The sequence below is a fragment of the Mustelus asterias genome, chromosome 1, assembly GCF_964213995.1.
Source record: "Mustelus asterias chromosome 1, sMusAst1.hap1.1, whole genome shotgun sequence".
Lineage (NCBI taxonomy): Eukaryota > Metazoa > Chordata > Chondrichthyes > Carcharhiniformes > Triakidae > Mustelus > Mustelus asterias.
The window spans coordinates 2,873,202-2,898,944 of NC_135801.1; the positions used below are offsets into that span (position 1 = coordinate 2,873,202).

Below are 25,743 nucleotides of genomic sequence, written 5' to 3' on the forward strand. Positions count from 1 at the left end.
AGACACGGGGAGAACTTGCAAACTCCACACCGACAGTGACCCGTGCTGGTCCCTGGCACTGTGAGGCAGCAGTGCTAACCACTGTGCCACCGTGCTGCCCCGGATCCCTGGCACTGTGAGGCAGCAGTGCTAACCACTGTGCTACCCCGGGTCCCTGGCACTGTGAGGCAGCAGTGCTAACCACTGTGCTACCCCGGGTCCCTGGCACTGTGAGGCAGCAGTGCTAACCACTGTGCTACCCCGGGTCCCTGGCACTGTGAGGCAGCAGTGCTAACCACTGTGCTACCCCGGGTCCCTGGCACTGTGAGGCAGCAGTGCTAACCACTGTGCTACCCCGGGTCCCTGGCACTGTGAGGCAGCAGTGCTAACCACTGTGCTACCCCGGGTCCCTGGCACTGTGAGGCAGCAGTGCTAACCACTGTGCCACCCCGGGTCCCTGGCACTGTGAGGCAGCAGTGCTAACCACTGTGCTACCCCGGGTCCCTGGCACTGTGAGGCAGCAGTGCTAACCACTGTGCCACCATGCCCGGGTCCCTGGCACTGTGAGGCAGCAGTGCTAACCACTGTGCCACCCCGGGTCCCTGGCACTGTGAGGGAGCAGTGCTAACCACTGTGCCACCATGCCCGGGTCCCTGGCACTGTGAGGCAGCAGTGCTAACCACTGTGCCACCCCGGGTCCCTGGCACTGTGAGGCAGCAGTGCTAACCACTGTGCCACCGTGCCGCCCGGGTCCCTGGCACTGTGAGGCAGCAGTGCTAACCACTGTGCCACCCCGGGTCCCTGGCACTGTGAGGCAGCAGTGCTAACCACTGTGCCACCCCGGGTCCCTGGCACTGTGAGGCAGCAGTGCTAACCACTGTGCCACCCCGGGTCCCTGGCACTGTGAGGCAGCAGTGCTAACCACTGTGCCACCGTGCTGCCCCGGGTCCCTGGCACTGTGAGGCAGCAGTGCTAACCACTGTGCCACCATGCCGCCTTTAAAACATTGTCTTTACAACATTCCCAAGAATGTGGGGTTATACTCATACAATTAAATCACTGCTGGAAAAGTGGTATTTCCAAAACATTTTATTAAAAGAAGTGAGTAGAGTTTATCAAATAGATTTAACAACAGCAGATACAAGCCAACACAAATCGGGTTCTATTCATTACAGAAATTTAAAAGCCTTTTATCTCATAAAAAACACCCATATATAAAATATAAACATGTACAAACCAATGGGTCATCACCTTTGATACCAAAATCCTTGTGTTATATTTCTTTGATGACTCAGTATTAATGCTACATGAAACAGGTGCGCCCTGACATTTAATAATCAATTTAACTGTAACAACTTGCCAAGACTTCTTTAACAGGACCTCCCCCCCCCTCCCCCTCCCCAACTTGTGATCTCCGCCACCTAGAAGGAGAAGGGCAGCAGATACTTGGGAACACCACCACCTGCAAGTTCCCCATCAAGTCACTCACCATCCTATCTTGGAAATATATCGGCCGTTCCTTCACTGTCGCTGGGTCAAAATCCTGGAACTTCCTCCCTCCCTAACAGCACTGTGGGTGTACCTACACCTCAGGGACTGCAGTGGTTTAAGAAGGCAGCTCACCACCGCCTCCTCAAGGGTAATTAGGAATGGGCAATAAATGCTGGTCTCACAAGCGACTCCCACACCTTAAGAATGAATATCAAAAATAATTGTGCACAAGTAAATAGTCATTCAAAGTCTTCCAGATGCTGAGCCAGCTTGGAGGAATTGTGAAAACACCCATGAGGAATTGTTCAGCATCTTGTAAGATGTAACCTACTTAACACCAGAAAACCTTATGCCCCAAATAAAATAAATTTATTTAAACTGTAAGATAAATTTCCTGGTTTAATATCTCCAGTGATGAAAGTAACATAAACTGTCCATCTGTAACATCTTGATAGATCAAAGACTGGAATGTCTCAAAAGAATTAACGTTTAAGTCCAACATCTCCATCTCAGTTAGTCAGCATCTTAGAATACAAAGTAGGGGTGATTGTCCTCTGCAACAGAAAGAATGCAACAAGTGAATTTTCATTATGCTGCTATCTCTAGATGGGACCATTCCTACTTTATCACCAAAAGGGTAAAAACTATAGATTGAAAAGCCAGGCCAAACATGCCAAGAAGTCCCAAGTTCCAGAAAAACAATTATCTCTTGTCACTCCATTAATGTCCAATTGCTCTCATTGGAATTGACCATTTGGCCCTTCGAGCCTGCTCCACCATTCACTATTTGGAATACTGCGTCCAGTTCTGGTCGCCGCACTACCAGAAGGACGTGGAGGCGTTAGAGAGAGTGCAGAGAAGGTTTACCAGGATGTTGCCTGGTATGGAGGGTCTTAGCTATGAGGAGAGGTTGGGTAGACTGGGGTTGTTCTCCTTGGAAAGACGGAGAATGAGGGGAGATCTAATAGAGGTGTACAAGATTATGAAGGGTATAGATAAGGTGAACGGTGGGAAGCTTTTTCCCAGGTCGGAGGTGACGATCACGAGAGGTCACGGGCTCAAGGTGAGAGGGGCGAAGTATAACTCAGATATCAGAGGGACGTTTTTTACACAGAGGGTGGTGGGGGCCTGGAATGCGCTGCCAAGTAGGGTGGTGGAGGCAGGCACGCTGACATCGTTTAAGACTTACCTGGATAATCACATGAGCAGCCTGGGAATGGAGGGATACAAACGATTGGTCTAGTTGGACCAAGGAGCGGCACAGGCTTGGAGGGCCGAAGGGCCTGTTTCCTGTGCTGTACTGTTCTTTGTTTCTTTGTTTCTTTGTTTGATCATGGCTGATCATCCAATTCAATAACCTGATCCCGCCTTCCCCCATATCCACTGATCCCCTTTGCCCTAAGTGCTGTATCTAACTGCTTCTTAAAAACGTACAATGTTTTGGCCTCAACTACTTTCTGTGGTAGCGAATTCCAGAGGCTCACCACTCTCTGAGTGAAGAAATTTCTCCTCATCTCAGTCCTAAACAGTCTACCGTGTATCCTCAGGCTGTGACCCTTGGTTCCGGACTCCCCCAAACATCCTTCTTGCATCTACCCTGTCCAGTCCTGTTAGAATTTTATGAGCCAAGTAAAGAAATTCTTCATGTTGTTACCTACAAATCTGCCATGAGGTAATACTTACCGAGTTCGATTTGTACATTGTCAGCCTCAGAATCCATCTCATCATTCTCATCTTCATTTGATTCCTTATCATTATCTTCCTCACTGAGATTGGATTCAATTTCACCAGTATCTTCATCATTGGAAAGGACTATTGAGTGTTCGTCCACTGAGTTTTTACTAATATCCTGGGTCAACAGACAAGAGGAAACAATCCCGTCAGTATCTGAAGATTAATTACAATTGGATAGATTGGAAAACTACTTATAAATTGTAGAATTGGGGTTGGAAGAATCCAACTGTAAAATATTTTTTGTTTTGCATCTGTAATTAAAGTGTTACACTTTGAAATGTGACCAGCCCAATGTGACAGCAACAATGTAGCGTCAAATTGTTTTATACAGTAGGTTTTTCAGTATCTTAACACCAATAGGAGCATAAGAACATAGGTGATCCTCTAGCCAATTTCAAGGAAAAGAAAGAGTTGATTATCACCCTGGATTAAAGGGGCTGAGATTGATGACAATAATAGTTAACCTGACTGTTCAAGAGATCTGCTGGGGAAAGTTGACCACAAATTGGAAAGTGTTGGGCAGACTCTGTGGAAGGCTATGGATAAAGTGGTCTGGGGGAGACTGTGGAAACAGGTCTATCCGCAAGGTGCAGTTTCTGAATTAGGAGCTGGAGTAGGCCACTCGGCCCCTCGAGCCAGTTCTGCCATTCAATAAGATCATGGCTGATCTGATAGTAAACTCAACCTCACATTCCTGCCGACCCTCCAATAACCTTTCACCCCCTTGTTAATGGGTCACCGTGGAAAAGCGAGAGAGAAAAGGTATCAAAAAATGTTGTATTGTCATCAAGAATTGCCGAACTGGGGCCTCATGCAATGGTTCGAAAATGGTGTATCCTCTTCACATAAAAATGAAAGAATCTTTGCTTGTATATAGTGCAGGCTCATATTTGTTTTAAGACTTTTACATTTCAAGAATAAGGTAAAGAAATAGTTTCTGAGATCAGTTGAGATGAATAAGAAGAATCCCAGACAAAATATCAATAGATTATTAACCCCTTAGTCTCCTGAAGCAGAACCATTTGTCATTCAAGTTTCAAATTATATCACTGATGTAAGGATGTGTATCTCGGATTATATTAATGTTAGTGAAACCAGTTAGTAAAAAGGAGTAAATAAATCATAGTTGATTTATAAACTCTGATTGCCTTAAAGAGTTAAATAAAACTAACAGCCTGAATTATATAGAAGTGATGTTTCTATCATTTCTAAGTTAAGTTTATTTATTAGTCACAAGTAAGGCTTACATTAACACTGCAATGAAGTTACTGTGAAATTCCCCTAGTCGCCACAGTCCGGGTCAATGTACCTAACCAGCACGTCTTTCACAATGTGGGAGGAAACCGGAGCACCTGGAGGAAACCCACGCAGAAACGGGGAGAACGTGCAAACTCCACACAGATAGTGACCCAAGCTGGGAATCGAACCCAGGTCCCTGGCGCTGTGAGGCAGCAGTGCTAACCACTGTGCTACCGTGCCACCCCTATGTTACACTGTTTTATAAACATTGCATTTTTACTTCATAAAGGAATTCATTGTAGTCAGGGTTCTGATTTCATTTTGGTTTTCCACGCACTGCGGAGCATACAGGAGGCAGAGAGTGTGATAGACACTAGTTACAGGGAGGTTGTCACACCACAGGTTCAGACAGGTAGATGGGTGGCTGCCAGGAGAGGTAGACAAGTAGCGCAGGAGTCTCCTGTGCCTATTCCCCTTTCAAACAGGTATATCGTTTTGGATACTGTTGAGGGGGATAACCTGTCAGGGGGAGATACCAGCAGCAGCCAGGCCTGTGACACCACAGCTGGTTCTGCTGTGGGACAGGGTCGGGCAAACAGCAAGCGAGCAGTAGTAATAGGGGACTCGCTAGTTAGAGGCACAGACAGGCGTTTCTGTGGCCGCGATCGATACTCCAGGATGGTGTGTTGCCTCCCTGGTGCCAGGGTCAAGGACGTCTCTGAGCAATTGCAGGACATTCTTAAGGGGGAAGGTGAGCAGCCAGAGGTCGTTGTACATATTGGTACCAACAACATAGGTAGGAAAAGGGATGAGGTCCTGAAATGTGAATATAGAGAGTTAGGCAGGAGGCTAAAGTGCAGGACCTCGAAGATAGTAATTTCAGGATTACTACCGGTACCACGTGCTAGTGAGAGTATGAATAGGAGGATTAGGCGGGTGAATGCCTGGCTTGAGAGCTGGTGCAGGGGGCAGGGATTTAGATTTTTGGATCATTGGGATTGCTTCTGGGGAAGGGGTGACCTGTTCAAGAGGGATGGGTTACACCTGGAGGGGATACGATATTGCTTTGGCAGATAAGGAAGACAGAGGAGAAAGCATCTGAACTGGAGGGGGACTAACATCCTGGCGGGGAGATTTGCTAGAGCCATTCAGGAGGGTTTAAACTAGTTTGGCAGGAGACGGGACCCAAAGCAGTAGGGAGACAGAAGAGAAGTGTATTCGGGAGGAATTTCTCAATCAGTATATGGATGGCCCAACTAGAGAGGGGGCAAAACGTGACCTCCTCTTGGGAAATAAGGAAGGACAGGTGACAGAAGTGTTAGTGAGGGATCACTTTGGGACCAGTGACCATAATTCCATTAGTTTTAAGATAGTTGTGGAGAATGATAGGTCTGGCCCAAAAGTTAAAATACTAAATTGGGGCAAGGTCAATTTTGATGGTATCAGGCGGGAACTTTCAAAAGTTGATTGGGGGAGTCTGTTGGCAGGCAAAGGGATGGCTGGTAAGTGGGAAGCATTCAAAGTGTGTTAACCAGGGTTCAGGGTAAACACATTCCTTTTAGAGTGGAGGGCACGGCTGGTAGAAATAGGGAATCCTGGATGACTTAGGATATTGAAACCCTAGTCAAGAAGAAGAAGGAGGTATATGACATGGATACGCAGCTGTGATCAAGTGGATCCCGTGAAGAGTATAGAGGGTGTCGTAGTAGAGTTAAGAGAGAAATCAGGAGGGCAAAAAGGGGACATGAGATTGCTTTGGCAGGTAAGGTAGAGGAGAATCCAAAGAGCTTCTACAAATACATAAAGGGGAAAAGACTAACTAGGGAGAGAATAGGGCCTCTTAAGGATCAACAAGGTCATCTATGTGCGGATCCACAAGAGATGGATGAGATCCTAAATGAATATTTCTCATCAGTATTTACTGTTGAGAAAGGCATGGATGTTAGGGAACTTGGGGAAATAAATAGTGATGTCTTGAGGAGTGTACATATTACAGAGAAGGAGGTGCTGGAAGTCTTAAAGTGTATCAAGGTAGGTAAATACATGGGACCTGATAAAGTGTATCCCAGGACATTGTGGAAGGCTAGGGAGGAAATTGCGGGTCCCCTAGCAGAGATATTTGAATAATCGACAGCCACAGATGAGGTGCCTGAAGATTGGAGGGTGGCAAATGTTGTGCCTTTGTTTAAGGAGGGCTGCAAGGAAAAGCCTGGGAACTACAGGCCGGTAGGCCTAACATCTGTAGTGGGAAAGTTATTAGAAGATACTGTGTGAGACAAGATCTACAAGCATTTAGGGATTCAAGGACTGATTAGGGACAGTCAGCATGGCTTTGTGAGTGGAAAATCATGTCTCACGAATTTGATTGAGTTTTTTGAAGGGATAACCAAGAAGGTAGACGAGGGCAGCGCAGTTGATGTTGTCCACATGGACTTTAGCAAGGCCTTTGACAAGGTACCGCATGGTACGTTGTTGCATAAGGTTAAATCTCACGGGATCCAGGGTGAGGTATCTAAATGGATACAAAATTGGCTTGATGACAGAAGCCAGAGGGTAGTTGTAAAGGGTTGTTTTTCAAGCTGGAGGCCTGTGACCAGTGGTGTGCCTCAGGGATCAGTGCTGGGCCCACTATTTATATTTATTATTTATATTAATGGTTTGGATGAGAATATAGGAGGCATGGTTAATAAGTTTGCAGATGACACCAAGATTGGTGGCATAGTGGACAATGAAGAAGGTTATCTCCGATTGCAACAGGATCTTGATCAATTGGGCCAGTGGGCTGACGAATGGCAGATGGAGTTTAATTTATGATAAATGCGAGGTGATGCATTTTGGTAGATTGTACCAGGGCAGGACTTACTCAGTTAATGGTAGGGCGTTGGGGAGAGTTACAGAACAAAGAGACCCAGGGGTACATGTTCATAGCTCCTTGAAAGTGGAGTCACAGGTGGACAGAATGGTGAAGAAGGCATTCAGCATGCTAACCCTAACCCTAATGTTTCACCGGTCAGAACATTGAATACAGGAGTTGGGACGTCTTGTTGAAGTTGTACAAGATATTAGTGAGGCCACACTTGGAATACTGTGTACAGTTCTGGTCACCCTATTATAGAAAGGATATTATTAAACTAGAAAGAGTGCAGAAGAGATTTGCTAGGATGTTACTGGGACTTGATGGTTTGAGTTATAAGGAGAGGTTGGATAGACTGGGACTTTTTTCCCTGGAGCGTAAGAGACTTAGGGGTGATTTTTATAAAGGTCTATAAAATAATGAGGGGCATAGATCAGCTAGCTAGTCAATATCTTTTCCCAAAGGTAGGGGAGTCTAAAACTAGAGGGCATAGGTTTAAGGTGAGAGGGGAGAGATACAAAAGTATCCAGAGGGGCAATTTTTTCCCTCAGAGGGTGGTGAGTGTCTGGAACAAGCTGCCAGAGGCAGTACTAGAGGCGGGTACAATTTTGTCTTTTAAAAAGCGTTTAAATGCGGGCAATTGGGACTAGCTTAGTGGTAAAACTGGACGGCATGGACAAGTTGGGCCGAGGGCCTGTTTCCCTGCTGTAAACCTCTATGACTCTTTAACTGTAAATTATTTCCTTTGATCAATATTGTAATTTTTACCTCTCATAAACATTTCTAATAGTTTATTGGACAGAAGGGTATCAGGCTGAGGGTGGTAGGGGAAGGGATCAGCACGGTAGCAATCCTGCCTTTTATGGTAACATAGGGACAAGAGGAGGCCATTCAGCCCCTCAAAAATGCTCCACCTTTCAGTATTACAACTGATCTTCTTCCTCATTCCACTGGATTCCCCCACATTCCTTGATTCCCTTCATGTCCAAAAGTTCTTACCAATCTCAGTCTTCAACCTATTCAATGACTGAGTTTCCACAGCTCTCCAGTAGAGAATCCCAAAGATCCACAACCCTTCTGAGTGACAAATATTTCGCCTCACCTCAGTCCGAAATGGATGACCCTTTACTCTAAATGAAGATTCCACAAGGTCAGCCATGGTCTTATTGAATGGCGGAGCAGACTCGAGGGGCTGAATGGTCTAGTCCTCATCCTAATTCGTATGTACGATCCCCTAATCCTGGACTCTCCAACAAGGAGTAACTGCCTTTCAGCTCTGAAATGTTAGTTTGGGATTTGACAGAACAGTGAGGCCAGAAATCTGAAGTGTTTAAGGGGAGGCTCAATGCCAACGGGAGAGAGAGACAAATGGAGGGAAACAGGGACAGGGTGAGAAGAGGCTGGTCAGGAATAGAAACCCCAGCATTGACCATTTGGGCTGAATGGCCTGTTTCTGTGTCGTCGACTCAATGTGATGAATATCAGAGATGCTGAGACATTCTTTGTGAGCAGTGTTTCTAAAGACACCAAGCTGAGAAAGGAATGAATCTTCACTTGGTCAGAATACCATGTTATCAAAGCTGAGACATCAGAGAATGTTCAGCCCCTTCTATTTTATCAATGAATAAAGCACCGAGTCTGTCTCGCAATAAATTAAAGAAAGAGACAAATACCTCAACCTCCAGAGTTAAATCATCTTCATCCAAGTTTTCAGTTGGCATTTGCTGATTGGAAAATTCCTCATTATTCAGAGTTTGATCATATTTCTCATCCAATCCGACCGGCTCATAGATTGTGTCTTGTTGGCTAAGACCCTCATCAACGTCTCTGATCATAGAATAATCTTCACCGTTTAATCCCAATGAATCCATTCCTTGCACAGAGTCAGTGTATGGGAGCACGCTAGCAGGTTCCTCTGGATCAAGTACTTCCGTTGCCACTTCCTTGGTATTTTGTTGATTGAACCCAGCATCCACTGCATTGGCATCTATCTCTGGTGTGAAAGGTCTCTTATTATCTGGCACTGCAGCTACTCCATAATCTGAGTTTCCAGGGACCCCATAATCTGGGTTTCTGGGGACCCCATAATCTGGGTTTCTGGGGACCCCATAATCTGGGTTTCTGGGGACCCCATAATCTGGGTTTCTGGGGACCCCATAATCTGGGTTTCCGGAGACTCCATAATCTGGGTTTCCGGAGACTCCATAATCTGGGTTTCTGGGGACCCCATAATCTGGGTTTCTGGGTACCCCATAATCTGGGTTTCTGGGTACCCCATAATCTCGGTCTCCAGGTACACCATAATCTGTGTCTCCTGGCACACCATAATCTGGCACATCATACGGTACATCCAGGAAGGGTATCCTGAAATTAGTATTTTCCATACTGCCCGAATCTTCATACGAAGCCTCGGAACTCATACTGAGAGGTCTAGTGTTGCGGATTACTGAATACTCCTGAGGACTTTCTTCTATCACATTATTATCTTTCTTTACCTTTGGTAGTTGGGAATTAGAATTCCTTGCAAAGCCATTAAATACAGGAAACTGTCTGAAGTTTGGGTAGTTATAAGTAGGGAAGTAGCCAGAAAATCTAGGAGTCATAGGTATGTAGGGATAATGTGGGCTATAAGGTTGCATAGGGAATCCGGGTTGATAAGGTGAGTAGCGGTTGTATACAGGTGGATAGAACTGTTGATAATAACGATAATGATTCTGCAATTACAGAACAACAACATGACATTATAAACTGCTCTCAAAGCTTATTCTATAACTAGACTGAATTGAAAAGACACATCAGTTATACAGAAAAAATCCTCTGTATTTATAATGACTTCAATCTAGAAATGGTCCCAAGATGGTTCACAGAGGATTGGGACTTTCCAACTAAGATACCATTAGCTTGGGCCTGCACCCACTCCCACCCCCACATGAGGAAGTGGACTGGGAGACAGGGGCCAAGGTTTATCCTCAGCTGGGAAGGCACAAAGTGAGGTGCCCACTGTACAATGGATGTGAACTCCAGCCTCCACAGTGCACAGTCTACATCCTACAAAGGGTCGTGAATGAAGCCCAGTCCATCACGCAAACCAGTCTCCCATCCATTGACTCTGTCTACACTTCCCGTTGCCTTGGAAAAGCAAGCAGCATAATCAAGGGCCCCACGCACCCCGGACATTCTCTCTTCCACCTTCTTCTGTCGGGAAAAAGATACAAAAGTCTGAGGTCACGTACCAACCGACCCAAGAACAGTTTCTTCCCTGCTGCCGTCAGACTTTTGAATGGATCTACCCTGCATTAAGTTGATCTTTCTCTACACCCGAGCTATGACTGTAACACTACATTCTGCACCCTCTGCTTTCCTTCTCCCCTATGTACTCTATGAATGGTATGCTTTGTCTGTATAGTGCAGAAGAAACAATACTTTTCACTGTGTATGTTAATACATGTGACAATAATAAATCAAATCATCCCCATCCCAGCTCATCAGTTATTGATCCCTCATCTGTGCATGCCATTGGAATCAAGGGAATTGGGGATATGGGGTTGGAATTAAGGTAGATGATCAGCAGTGATCTGACTGATTGCTGGAACAGATTCCGGAATCATCTCGCATATTCCTGCTCTGATCTCTGACACCTCTTCCTCCTGTAGACTCATTTATTCCACTGGAGTTGCCAATGCAATCTCTCATTCTCCTCTGTCACCTTCAGTTCATCCAGAAACCTGCTACCTATATCTAATCTTGCACCAAGCCCCTCTCCACATCCCCCCTCCCAGCATCTCTGTGAAACACCTGCACCTGTTTATACTCCTTTCTACATTCACTGAAAAGCATTTTATTCAAAATTGAACAAGTTAAAGGAAACATTTTTTTAGAAGTACTGGAAAAGGCAACTTACCTCATAACTGTCGCTGCCCAAATTTCTGACTTTACGGATCTGAAACATTAGATGGAAGACATTAGAGTCATAGACTGGAGCTTTCTGGCCATTCACACTGGCAGGGTCTTCCAGTCCCACCGAGGCTGCACCCCCCACACTGGGTTACACAGGGGCGAGGGGAGCATCCAATGGGAAATCCCATTGACAAAAGTAGGACCAGAACATCCCGCTATCGGCCAATGGTAGGCTTCCTCCCATCGTGGTGAAACACGCAGCGAGTTGCACAGAAAATCCTGTGTTTTACAGAATGGGGCCATTCAGCCCATCATTGTGTCTGCACCGATCATTCAGTACCTATCCATTCTAATCCCATTTTCCAGCACTTGGCCTGTAGCTTTGTACGCTATGATGTTTCGAGTGCTCAGCTAAATGCTTCTTAAATGTTGTGAGGGTTCCTGCCTCCACCACCCTTTCAGGCAGCGAGTTCCAGATTCCGAACACCCTCTGGGTGAAAAGGAGTTTCCTCATATTGCTGCTAAATCTCCTGACCTTAAATCTATGTCCCCTAGTTATTGATCCATCTACCAAGGGGAAAAGTTTCTTCCTATCTGCCCTATCTGTGTCCCTCATTATTTTGTAAATCTCAAGTCCACGCTCAGCCTTCTCTGCTCCAAGGAAAACAACCCCAGTCTAACCAGCCTCTACATAGCTGAAACACTCCAGCCCAGGCAACATCCCGATGAATCTTCTCTGCACCGTCTCCAGTGCAAACACATCCTTCCTATAGTGTGGTGACCAGAACTGCACACAGTACCCAAGCTGTGGCCAAAACAGCATTTTATACAGCTCCATCATAACCTTCCTGTTCTTATATTCTGTGCCTCAGATAATAAAGACAAGTATCCCAAATGCCTTCTTAGACACCTTATCTACCTATCCTATTGCCTTCAGGGATCTATGGACATGCACGCCAAGGTCGCTCTGGTCCTCTGTGCTTCCTAACGCCTTACTGTTCATTGTGTATTCCCTTGTGAATGATACAAAGGAATTTTCCGGATGGTCACTGGGACAGAGTAACTTACTCTCATTTTCAGTTTCCAGTCACTGTTGTCTTTAGTGTCTCGAGGAGAATCTCAGGGATGAGGGAGAGAAATGACGAATGTTTTTGGGGTTAATTTCCCGATGTTTTGGGGAAAATCACCCAGAACTCTTCCTGTTATTGGCTGAAAATATTCTCTGAGAATTGGGGTTGGGTGAGTGTGATCAAGGTTTGCTGATCTTCGCTCACCTTTCTCTTCATATCTTCATCCACGAGTCCCTACAGCCTCTCCCCGCTCTACTTTCTATCGGCTATAACCCTGAGTCTGTGTCAGTGACCACTCTTCCCTGTACACGGGTCTGTCAATCCCCCCGTGTTCCCAGGCACTGTGCTGGAATGTACAGGTCTGTGCTTAAAGCGATAAACCTCACAATTCAACACATTCTTCATCCTCATGTGCAGTGAGTCTAGTCAGACAATGTCATCAGCTTCACAGTAAGAAGTCTCACAACACCAGGTTAAAGTCCAACAGGTTTATTTGGAATCACAAGTTTTCGGAGTGCTGCTCACTCACCTGATGGAGGGGCAACACTCCGAAAGCTCGTGATTCCAAATAAACCTGTTGGACTTTAACCTGGTGTTGTGAGACTTCTTAATGTGCCCACCCCAGTCCAACACCGGCATCTCCACATCATAGCTACCAGCTTCATACATTCTCCTTTAAGGGTAATAGCTGGACTCTGATTAATTGGGACAATTAGACATTCAAAGAAGTTAACAAATTATTTCTGGTTTCGTTTAATTAGCAAGTAGCTTCCTATTTGGAAAAGGTCCTACTTACCGGGCTGGTAAACACTACGGCCACCAGACACGTGATGACAATGACAGTTTTCATCTTTATGCGGGGTTTCTGATCTGCAATACAAGACTTCCTTCATTAGAGAGCAGAGTGTGAAATCACCCGGCCAAAAGCTTCAAATAGTCACCTTCCCTCTTGTCAGCATCTCAGCGTGTTTGTACACACCTTGCTCAACTGTTACTCATTCTGTTCATCTTTGATGAGGGGGAAATTGTCGCAAGGCATCCAACGGAAGCATCATCACAAGAAGAAATGATCTGAAGAAGGAGTTAACGTTGGGGGAGTGGGGATCATAGAGTCATAGAGTCATAGAGGTTTACAGCATGGAAACTGGCCCTTTGGCCCAACTTGTCCATGCTGCCCTTTTAAACCCCTAAACTAATCCCAGTTGCCCGCATTTGGCCCATATCCCTTTATACCCATTTAACCATGTAACTGTCTAAATGCTTTTTAAAATACAAAATTGTACCCGCCTCTACTACTACCTCTGGCAGCTTGTTCCAGACACTCACCACCCTCTGTGTGAAAAAATTGCCCCTCCGGCACTTTTGTATCTCTCCCCTCTCACCTTAAACCTATGCCCTCTAGTTTTAGACTCCCCTACCTTTGGGAAAAGATATTGACTATCTAGCTGATCTATGCCCCTCATTATTTTATAGACCTCTATAAGGTCACCCCTCAGCCTCCTACGCTCCAAAGAAAAAAGTCCCAGTCTATCCAGCCTATCCTTATAACCCAAACCATCAAGTCCCGGTAGCATCCTAGGAAATCTTTTCTGCACTCTTTCTAGTTTAATAATATCCTTTCTATAATAGGGTGACCAGAACTGCACACAGATTCCAAGTGTGGCCTTACTAATGTCTTGTACAAATTTAACAAGACGTCCCAACTCCCGTATTCAATGTTCTGACCAATGACACCAAGCATGCCGAATGCCTTTTTCACCACTCTGTCCACCTGTGACTCCACTTTCAAGGAGCTATGAACATGTACCCCTCGATCTCTTTGTTCTGTAACTCTCCCCAACGCCCTACCATTAACTGGGTAAGTCCTGCCTTGGTTCAATCTACCAAAATGCATCACCTCGCATTTGTCTAAATTAAACTCCATCTGCCGTTCGTCAGCCCACTGGCCCAATTGATCAAGATCCCGTTGCAATTGGAGATAACTTTCTTTACTGTCCACTATGCCACCAATCTTGGTGTCATCTGCAAACTTGCTAACCATGCCTCCTATATTCTCATCCAAATCATTTATATAAATGATAAATAACAGTGGGCCCAGCACTGATCCCTGAGGCACACCACTGATCACAGGCCTCCAGTTTGAAAAACAACCCTCTACAACCACCCTCTGGCTTGAGTGGAGCACAAATAAGAACAAGGGGCTGGCAAATAGAAAGAGGGGCGAATGGGGAAGGGGTGAATGAGAAGACGGTGTAACGGAGAGAACTGGGAATGGGGAAAAGGAGTGAGTGGAGAGATGGAACAAATAAGGAGGGGGCAATGGAAAGAGTAATGACCAAAATATTGGTCAAAGAGGGTAAAAGACGGAGAAGCTGGCGGGTTACAGGAGGTAATTGGAGTCAGAGGATTGGATGGGGGAGGGGGAGGTTCTGAAAGAATTTAAACTCAGGGATTTTAAATGTGATGCTTTGTGGGAAATCGGAACATCTTCCAAAAACTCATCCCACAGTCACATAGAACCAAGTGGTGGGAATGGGGGGAAAGGACAAGGAGAAAGGGGGAAATGGGAGAGGAATTGGGAGTAGGATGAGGGACAGGGATGGTGTGGGTAATATGGAAGAATGGGGCTCAAGGGAGAATCAGTGGAACGAGGGTAGGGGGCAATTAGGGCGGCTGGAGGTAATGAGTGGGAGGATAATGAGGGGTTGGGGGATGCAAAGGAGGAAGGAAAGGGGGGCGAGGGGGAACGGATGTGTTCGGCCTGCCTCCACACGAGTTGGTTCTGTTTGTTTAACGTGTAGACACTTTTTAAAAAGCTTCTTTGCTTTTCTATTTGCTATGTCAATAGAAATTTCCTTCATGGGATTGGTTGACACAGCTGTGAAAGCCCACTGTCACACTGCAGGAATGACTAAAACTCCAACTCAGAATCTTGTTTCAGATTGACTGGTAACTCATTGAAAGACCCAGCTCAGGAAGCTGACAAACCAAACAAAATCTTGGATAAAGCGGCCAAGACACATACTGTGAGCTTTCCCAATTCAGCTGCTGTATCTCGAGTAGCCAATGGGTTTAGGAAAGCCACATTTTGGTTCCGAATCGAAGTTTATATCTTGTTCATGTGATCGAGATAAACAATTCAATAACAGCAAAACAAAAATTGAAAGCACTTTTTAACCAATTACAAACAACCTTACATAAGAGAGAAATTATTCCCTTATATCTTTCTCTTTCCAAACCAAATTGAGGCATGCCAAGTTATTTTGTGGTTTGCCTCAGTTAGAGAAACACTTTACACTTTTGGGTTAATTATGGGCAGGTTCTTGGAGATTGCAACATCTATACACCATAACTCAATGTGTCCTTCCCACACTCTGGAGCTCTGCACATCCTGCGTCAACCTGTGTGCACCGCAGCCCAGATACAACTGCACGTACCAAAATCCTTCTCTTTATCACAGATTGTAACCTCTGACTGGGGAAGCACAGGTCAACAACACCATGGATAAAGATAGCAGGTGCAGACTGCAGTGAGTTACGGTCTGGAGTAACAGGGTAAACCTTGTTCCCGTGGCCCTGACAACAAGCTTACTCTGATATTCTCCAGGCTAACCCCACTGCCCTGTGGTAGAACCCGTGTGTGAGCCACTATTGATGAGAGACAACAAAGCCTGTGGCCCAATATCCTCAAAGTTCATTGGCTTCTGCTCACATCAAGACTCCACTCATGTAGCCTATGGATTTGTGAGGAACAGAATCTCCTCCCCCCACCAAACCCAGTCCAGCCCTCACACCCTCCCTATGGCACCCAGAACTGTACACAATACTCCAGCTGAGTATAAATTCTCCCTCAGTGTACCCGAACAGGTGCCGGAGTGTGGCGACTGGGGGATTTTCACAGTAACTTCATTGCAGTGTTAATGTAAGCGTACTTGTGACTAATAAATAAACTTTTTTAAAAAGTTCAGCATTAACTCCTTGCTCTTGTACTTTATGCCCCTATTAATAAAGCCCAGAATACTATCTGCTTTATTAACTGCTCTCTCCTCCTGTCCTGCCACCTTCAATGATTTTTGCACAGATAAACCCAGCTCCCTCTGCTCCTGCGCCCCCTTTAGAATCGCATCCTTTATGTTTTATTGTTCTTCCCAAAATGAATCACTTCACGTTTCTCTGCACACCCGTCTGCCCATTCAGCCAGCTTGTGATTTGGATTTTCTGTGCTCTCATCCTCACAGTTCAGAATGTTTGAGTTTTGTATCATCTGCAGAGTAAATTGCGCTCTCTTCACCGAGGTTTGGATGATTCATATATATCAGAAAGAGCAGGTGCCCCAGTAATAACCCCTGGGGAACTCCAGCACAAACTATCTGCCAATCTGCCATTAGCCACTACTCTCTGATTCCTGTTACTCAGCTAATCATGTATCCATGCTTCCACAAACTGTCCTTTTATTTTGTGAACTGTGACTTTGTCCACAAGTCTATTATTAATTGACCACTTAAAGGCCTCAATAGACCAAAGATGTGCAAGCTGTCGGACCCCTCCCCAACCCCTGTAAAATGAGAGATAGGTGAATGGTCACACGTAGCTGGTGGGTAGGTCAATGGTCACAGGTGGGTGCTGATTGGTCAATGGTCACAGGTGGGTGCTGATTGGTCAATGGTCACAGCTGGGTGTTGGTTGGTCAATGGTCACTGGTTGGTATTGGTAGATCAATGGTCACAGGTGGGTGCTGGGTAGGTCAATGGTCACAGGTGGGTGCTGGGTAGGTCAATGGTCACAGGTGGGTGCTGGGTAGGTCAATGGTCACAGGTGGGTGCTGGGTAGGTCAATGGTCACAGGTGGGTGCTGGGTAGGTCAATGGTCACAGGTGGGTGCTGGGTAGGTCAATGGTCACAGGTGGGTGCTGGGTAGGTCAATAGTCACAGGTGGGTGCTGGGTAGGTCAATGGTCACAGGGTGCTGGGTAGGTCAATGGTCACAGGTGGGTGCTGGGTAGGTCAATGGCCACAGGTGGGTGCTGGGTAGGTCAATGGCCACAGGTGGGTGCTGGGTAGGTCAATGGCCACAGGTGGATGCTGGGTAGGTCAATGGCCACAGGTGGATGCTGGGTAGGTCAATGGCCACAGGTGGGTGCTGGGTAGGTCAATGGCCACAGGTGGGTGCTGGGTAGGTCAATGGCCACAGGTGGATGCTGGGTAGGTCAATGGCCACAGGTGGATGCTGGGTAGGTCAATGTTGCTGACACAGTAACACACGTCCGTCTTGTTTCACTGAGATTCTGTTGGTTATTGGAATGTAAAACTTTAGCAGGAGTGGCGACTGACATGGGGTGAAAATCTGATAAATATGGATAAAGGAAGAATATTAAAAGGATATTGGAAGAGCTAGCATCATTAGTGGTGATGAGTTGAATGGCCTCCCATCTGTGCTGTGAAATCGATGATGAAGTTTATATAAATCACATTATACTTTTAACTATTTAATGCTGTAAAAGAACATAATGCAATAAATGTGTAACAAAGAAAGTTAATAATGTGACAGTGGAAGTTAATTCCAGTGTGACACTGGATATTCAGTACTTAACGAAACTTTCAAATATTTCCTCTTGTTTAAAAACATTGAGACAAACAACTTGTCACCAATTACCCATTTCAATCAACCAATCACAGCAAAGCATTGAGTGCAATAACTGAGATAATTGAGGTGAGGAATTCTAAACCAATTAAACCTGGCTTCAGAATGTTGGGTTACTGATGAATTGTAGGTTAAAATACCAATCCCGAGATCTGTGAACAACAAAGAACAGTACAGCACAGGAACAGGCCCTTCGGCCCTCCAAGCCCGTGCCGCTCCCTGGTCCAAACTAGACCATTCTTTTGTATCCCTCCATTCCCACTCTGTTCATATGGCTATCTAGATAAGTCTTAAATGTTCCCAGTGTGTCCGCCTACACCACCTTGCCCGGCAGCGCATTCCAGGCCCCCACCACCCTCTGTGTAAAATATGTCCTTCTGATATCCGTGTTAAACCTCCCCCCCTCACCTTGAACCTATGACCCCTCGTGAACGTCACCACCGACCTGGGAAAAAGCTTCCCACCGTTCACCCTATCTATGCCTTTCATAATTTTATACACCTCTATTAGGTCACCCCTCATCCTCTGTCTTTCCAGTGACCAACCCCAGTTTACCCAATCTCTCATCATAACTAAGCCCCTCCATACCAGGCAACATCCTGGTAAACCTCCTCTGCACTCTCTCCAAAGCCTCCACGTCCTCTGGTAGTGTGGCGACCAGAACTGAGTGCAGTATTCCAAATGCGGCCGAACCAACGTTCTATACAACTGTAGCATCAGACCCCAACTTTTATACTCTATGCCCCGTCCTATCAAGGCAAGCATGCCATGTGCCTTATTCACTACCTTCTCCACCTGTGACGTCACCTTCAAGGATCTGTGGACTTGCACACCCAGGTCCCTCTGCGTATCTACACCCTTTATGGTTCTGCCATTTATCGTATAGCTCCCCCCTATGTTAGTTGTACCAAAATGCATCACTTTGCATTTATCTGGATTGAACTCCATCTGCCATTTCTTTGCCCAAATTTCCAGCCTATCTATATCCTTCTGTAGCTTCTGACAATGCTCCTCACTATCTGCAAGTCCAGCCATTTTTGTGTCGTCAGCAAACTTACTGATCACCCCAGTTACACCTTCTTCGTTTATATAAATCACAAACAGCAGAGGTCCCAATACAGAGCTCTGCAGGACACCACTAGTCACAGGCATCCAGCCGGAAAAAGACCCTTCCACTACCACCCTCTGTCTTCTGTGACCAAGCCAGTTCTCCACCCATCTAGCCACCTCCTCCTTTATCCCATGAGATCCAACCTTTTTCACCAGCCTACCATGAGGGACTTTGTCAAACGCTTTACTAAAGTCCATATAGACGACATCCACAGCCCTTCCCTCGTCAACCATTCTAGTCACTTCTTCAAAAAACTCCACCAGGTTAGTGAGGCATGACCTCCCTCTCACTAAACCATGCTGACTATCGTTAATGAGTTTATTCCTTTCTAAATGCGCATACATCCTATCTCTAAGAATCCTCTCCAACAACTTCCCTACCACGGACGTCAAGCTCACCGGCCTATAATTTCCCGGGTTATTAAAATTCTGTGCATGACATCACTTGATAGAACCTAATATCGAGACCTCTTGTCGGGTAGGTTCTTGAATACAGTAAGAAGTTTAACAACACCAGGTTAAAGTCCAACAGGTTTATTTGGTAGCAAAAGCCACACAAGCTTTCGAGGCTCTGAGCCCCTTTTTCAGGTGAGTGGTCCACTCACCTGAAGAAGGGGCTCAGAGCCTCGAAAGCTTGTGTGGCTTTTGCTACCAAATAAACCTGTTGGACTTTAACCTGGTGTTGTTAAACTTCTTACTGTGTTTACCCCAGTCCAACGCCGGCATCTCCACATCAGGTTCTTGAATAACAGAGAACCGTGGATTTAAGTATATGAGAGTTGGGCGGCACGGTGGCACAGTGGTTAGCATTGCTGCCTCACCGCGCCAGGGACCCGGGTTCAATTCCGGCCTCAGCTGACTGTCTGTGCGGAGTCTGCACGTTCTCCCTGTGTCTGCGTGAGTTTCCTCCGGGTGCTCCGGTTTCCTCCCACAGTCCATAAATGTGCAGGTTAGGTGGATTGGCCATGTTAAATTGCCCCCTTAGTCCCAAGATGTGTAGGTTAGAGAGATTAGCAGGGTTAATACATGGGGTCACAGGGATAGAATCTGGGTAAGATGTTCTATTGGAGAGTTAGTGCAGATACGATGGGCTGAATGGCCTCCTTCTGGACTGTAGGGATTCTATGAAATTAATTTACAAACCCATCTCTCAGACAGACTAGGTACAGAGTGGATTAAAGTTTATTTATTAATGTCACAAGTAGGCTTACATTAACACTGCAATTATGTTACTGTGAAAATCCCCTAGTCGCCCCACTCCAGCACCTGTTCGGGTCAATGCACCTAACCAGCACGTCTTTTAGACTGTGGGAGGAAACCAGAGCACCTGGAGGAAACCCACACAGACACGGGGAGAACGCGCTGTGAGGCAGCAGTGCTAACCCACTGTGCCACCGTGTTGCCCGTCAATGGGTTACACCTGGAATATCAGTGTAATCTGACAGATTCACCACTGCCTTGCTCCCACTGAACCAGCCTCAGTTTCAAACCTTGCATGACCACTCAGTGTGATGATTTAGTTTCAATTCTGCTCATTTTTCCTTTAGCACAGGCACTAGTCACAACGTTGTAAAGACCTCCTTGTTAAAAACTATTTTATGTTATAATAAAATGACCGGTTGTACATCAATGAAACTTAAATAACTCAGCGCAGTTTTCAGAAAGATATTTCCAGTGATTTGCACTCAGGTTTCAGGAGGACTTTGACAATTCTTAGTCAAAGGTTTATTTCTGTGTTAACCCCATTTTCAGCTCGAGAAATAAATCTGCACCAGGTTCGAAACACACTCAGAAACACGCATGAATACAGATGAAAAATAAAGTTTATTTATTAGGCACAAGTAGGCTTACATTAACACAGCAATGAAGTTACTGTGAAAATCCCCTAGTTGCCACACTCCGCCGCTTGTTTGGGTACACTGAGGGAGAATTTAGCACGGTCAATGCACCCTAACCAGCACGTCTTTCAGACTGTGGGAGGAAATCGGAGCGCCCGGAGGAAACCCATGCAGACACGGGGAGAACGTGCAGACTCCACACAGACAGTGACCCAAGCTGGGAATGGAACCTGGGTCCCTTTGGCGCTGTGAGGCAGCAGTGCCAACCATTGTGCCGCTCATAAAAAAAGTTTTATTCCACTGCCCTCACCGGTTTATTGAAGACTACATTTTGGATTCTGCAAATTAATTTTTGATGAACCATTACCTAACCAATCCAATCTTGAGAACATTTTGCCCCCAATTACATCCACAGCAGAAACTTAACCCCAGAGTTTAGAACTGAGGTTTCTCTCTCAGTTATGTGATATCCCAGTTCCGAATGTCAGATGGATTCTCATTTCGTACAGTCACTGCTGGAAGTGAATGCATTGAGACAAGTAAAGGGAGATTGGGTTAATCGACAAGAAACTAACTCGGTCGAGATATAAAATGAAGGAAGAAGCAACATATCATAAAAGGCTCTCAACTGAACGAGGGATGTAGTTTCAAATGATGCATGCCCCGGGACTATCTATCTGCAACTATCCCTTATCTGGGAAAGTGATGCCTTAGGGTGGCTATCAGATCCCACAAGATACAGCTTGGAATCTGAGTACAAAAAAGAGCAAAATGAGAGGAACTACACATGGAAGGAAATGTCTGACTATATCTGTTCTATGAAATATATCAGGATGTTATCCTGCATTGATAGGAAAACTCACTTTTAAAATGACAACTGTAAACATTTGTATGAGACTGGTCCCAGTCAGGGATATTTCTAAATGGTTAATGCAGCTTCCTTTATATCCAAAATTCATGAAGCAGCATCTTTAAAAAGATTTCAACATTTTGCATCAAATTAATTCAAAGTAAGAACTCCCGTTTGATTCTTACTGCTACAGAAAGGGGTTCTGCTTTCACACCCAGCTCACAGCGACAACCAGGATTGAGATTTGAGCGATCCCAGCCTTTCTGAGAATTAGTTAACAATCTGATTTCATTGTTCAGAACCCAACAGGTAAACCAGGGGACTGGTGAAGCACAGCCACTGCGGAGATGAGATGGTGAAAGGAGTCTCTAATGGGGTGGGTGAGGGGTGTAGAGAGCTGTCACCTGTCAGCACTGAGACAGGCAAGCAATCCGTTCAGAAACCCGTGAGGCAGCTCACTGACAATTACTGCCTATGTTTTCCACCAACTTCCCAGGCTGATTTCAAACTTCCCAACACTTCCTCTCAGGCTCTGAAAGCCAATGAAAAGATGCACAAATTAAACAAACCCTAAAGGTTGAGAAATCAGTTACTCTGCTGAATGGCATCAAATCAATTGGAATATATTGAATGTGAGAGTTTGAACATGAAAAAGATTCCATTACAATCAGCGAAATCCCTTTCCTGAGGCAATCTCTTAGACACAGGCAGCCACTTCCCAATGCAAACACTTAAAAAAATTACTTCAGATCAGCTCCAATACAGGCGCCCCATTTAAAATCAATTCTGTTCACCTGTTAGAAAAGATTAGTGATCCTCTCAGTGTTTTATTAAAGATAGAACACCAATGTACATCTTGCAAACTGTTACATAAACATTTCAGTCATTTGACTCTGAGTTTGTTCTCCAACAAACAGAACATTGAAAGTGATTGAAATATCTCTGTCATTACCTCAGCACTTTCAGAAGATGTGGAGATGACGGGAGTCCAGTTAAAAAGTGAGAGAAAGTCTTTCTGAGCTGTGACTGGAGTGAAGTCAGTGGCAGTTTGAGGATCAGTCTCGGTGCCAGCCCAGCTCCCTCTGGAAACTTATCTCCCTGTTCTTCAGCTTGTGGCCATATCCCAGCCAATCCCTGCTTTGGGAATCTGACGAAATGAGCTGATACAATCATTATTAACCCTCCAGACGTTAGTCACTGAGGGGGAGGGAGAATTAGCAACATTTACCCTCCGTTCATCTGTGCTGACTTTGCACAAGTTTATTAAATTCTTAACCCTCGCTTCATCAGAGCCACTCAAACCTCCAACTGAGAAAAGGTCCAAACAATACTGAAATAGTTAGATAGATCAGTCAGCGTTTATTGTTGCTAGCTTTGTTAAAGATGGCATTATTGCTGATTTGTGTGCATTATTTTCATATTTAATTAACCATTCGAGGTCCATAAATAACAACAGAAAATGCTGGAAATACTCAGCAGGTCTTGCAGCATCTGTGGAGAGAGAAAGTTTTGAGTCTGTGTGAATCTTCAGAGCTCCATAAATGTTGGTTCGGGTGTTGTTTTTCTCTCTAGATGTTGCTGAGTGTGTGTTCGCAGTTGTTTCTGGTGTGTGAGATGTAACATACCCCAGCAGGACAATGCATCTTGTGTGATGTTACACAGGAATATTGACACTGGAAGTGTCAGTGCACTCAGCCTTGCTATGAATGAAACCCTCCTCTACTTTGCGAACCAGTAAATCCGCCTGGTCTTCACACTTTGACTTTGTGTTGTGTCTTTGAAGGAATTCTGTTCACCTGCTCCCCTTTCTCATCCTGGTTTCCCAAATCTGGGAAGCTGATACTGAACATACAGTCCATTCCCATTGGCTGGTTCATTGAATTCATCACATTATCCATCAATAATGTCACAAACACATCGATATAAAGGAACCTTTGAATGTTTTTCAATGTGTGGGTGATTTCAGGGGAGATTGTTTGCCATTTGCAATCAGGCCAAGTCGAGGGTATTCTATGAAGATCAAAATTAACTCTACAACGTAATTTAAATATTCAGACATTAGTGAAACTAAATGGGGGAAATTTTCTCCTGTCTGTTGGGCAGAACAAATCATAAATCTCTATCCTCCATAAATATTATCGTGATGATACAATTAATTGTGTCTTTAATAGTGTTCGGCTGGTGGGCATTGGCTGAGGATTCACATAGAAACATAGAATCCCTACAGTGCAGAAGGAGGTCATTCGGCCCATCGAGTCTGCACCGACCATAATCCCACCCAGGCCCTACCGCCACAACCCCACATATTTACCCCACTAATCCCTCTAACCAACATGTCCCAGGACACTAAGGGGCAATTATTAGCATGGCCAATCAACCTAACCCACACATCTTTGGATTGAGGGAGGAAACCGGAGTACCCGGAGGAAACCCACGCAGATACGGGGAGAATGTGCAAACTCCACACAAACAGTGACCCGAGCCGGGAATTGAACCCAGGTCCTTGGCGCTGTGAGGCAGCAGTGCTAACCACTGTGCCACCGTGCCACCTCATAAATTTGATTCCTATATACAGGATCAGGCTGAAATTGGCTTTGTTGGATTTGGAGAAGCGCGCTTATAATGTGTATCTCTGTAAATAAAAATTTGTAAGGGTAAAGATTGGCACCAGTTGTATCCTTCACTGCCTAACTATCCAAATTAGAATATATCACATTATTTGAAGTGTAACTCCTTCCCTCCCTGTTAGTGATCTGCAATTGGATGCTGCCTTCATTATGGGAAAGATGTTGTTATTCTTATTCTTTTCAATGAGTTTCTCACCAGGTCTCTGGGGGGCAGTGATTGAATTTCACACACTTACCCAGCATCACTTACCCAGAGTTCATTCATCCAATCAGAGTCAAACTGGTTGCAGAGCGAACACCTTCCAATCTCCGTTGCATGCAGGTGAATCTCATCCCCAAATTCAGAGAGTCTTCAGCATTAATGTGGATTGGCCATGCTAAATTGCCCCTTAGTGTTCCAATATGTGTGTGTTTGGGGGGGGGCGCGGATTAGCAGGGTAAATACATGGGGTTATGGGGGTAGGGCCTCGGTAAGATGCTCTGTCAGAGAGTCGGTGCAGACTTGATGGGCCGAATGGCCTCCCTTTGCACTGTCGGATTCTATGGTAACACTCATGCGTTCAGGAAGTGGGCATTCTTGAGTGTTTCACCGGGTTCAGACAATACAGCTGTACCCGTTTTTACCTGGTGTGGAATCGGACATTCTCTAACTGAGAGCCACTTTGGAAAGCGGGGGTGGAGGTCTGAAGATCGGTGACCCGAGCAATGAAGGAACTGGGAATTCATAGAATCCTACAGTGCAGAAGGAGGCCATTCGGCCCATCGAGTCTGCACCGATCACAATCCCATCCAGGCCCTATCCCCATAACCCCATGCATTTACTCTAGCTTGTCCCCCTGACACTGAGGGACAATTTATCATGGCCAATCCACCTAACGCGCCCATCTTCGGACTGTGGGAGGAAACTGGAGCACCCGGAGGAAACCCACACAGACACGGGGAGAACGTGCAGACTCCACATAGACAGTGACCCGAGTTGAATTGTTTCAAATGAGTGGGGGGTAGGAACGGAGTTGGGGGGCTTTGCCTGAATGGGCCTCAGTGAAAGTAGTGAAGGTTTTGTTATTCATGAGGGAGTCAGGGGGGTGGCAGATGTAATTCCGCAACTGCTGGGTAAAATTCCAGAGTTGTGAGGCTGGTGAGGGAGGAGGCTGCGTGGGAATAATGGGGAATTATTATCCTGACTGTAAATAGATTGAGCAATCAATCTGGTCATGTTGTGGAATGGCTAATAAGAACCAATCAGCAAAGTTACAGCTCTGTGTAAAGCTCTGACATTGTATTAATAATGTACGTGCAGACAGACAGAGAAAAGTTTCATAAACTGTTCTGATAGCTCAGCAGAATTCTCCCGATAAAACCTTGTGGTGAACCATAGTTGGTTACCACTATGAGTACTGAACCATAGATGGTCAG

At 45.5% G+C, this 25,743-nt stretch overlaps 1 protein-coding gene across 1 annotated transcript; it reads right to left on the minus strand.

Moving 5' to 3' along the window:
• Positions 1-1,051: 1,051 nt before the first annotated feature.
• On the minus strand, positions 1,052-22,778 carry LOC144494256 (uncharacterized). Its single transcript, XM_078213940.1, has 6 exons — positions 22,653-22,778; positions 13,061-13,151; positions 11,199-11,237; positions 8,971-10,011; positions 3,154-3,319; positions 1,052-2,024 (listed from the first exon to the last, which is right to left on the minus strand). Exons 2-6 carry the CDS (start codon positions 13,112-13,114, stop codon positions 1,996-1,998), a joined length of 1,329 nt encoding a protein of 442 aa, XP_078070066.1. The 5' UTR covers positions 13,115-13,151; positions 22,653-22,778; the 3' UTR covers positions 1,052-1,995.
• Between the last annotated feature and the right edge of the window lie 2,965 nt (positions 22,779-25,743).

Coding starts and splice junctions, on each gene's coding strand:
- LOC144494256 (XM_078213940.1), bottom strand. CDS start 13,114: ATGAAAACTGTCATTGTCATCACGTGTCTGGTGGCCGTAGTGTTTACC. Junction 10,012..11,198: donor TGGGCAGCGACAGTTATGAG/GTAAGTTGCCTT, acceptor CTGTAATTGCAG/AATCATTATCGTTATTATCA. Junction 3,320..8,970: donor ATTTAACTCTGGAGGTTGAG/GTATTTGTCTCT, acceptor CTGTTGACCCAG/GATATTAGTAAAAACTCAGT.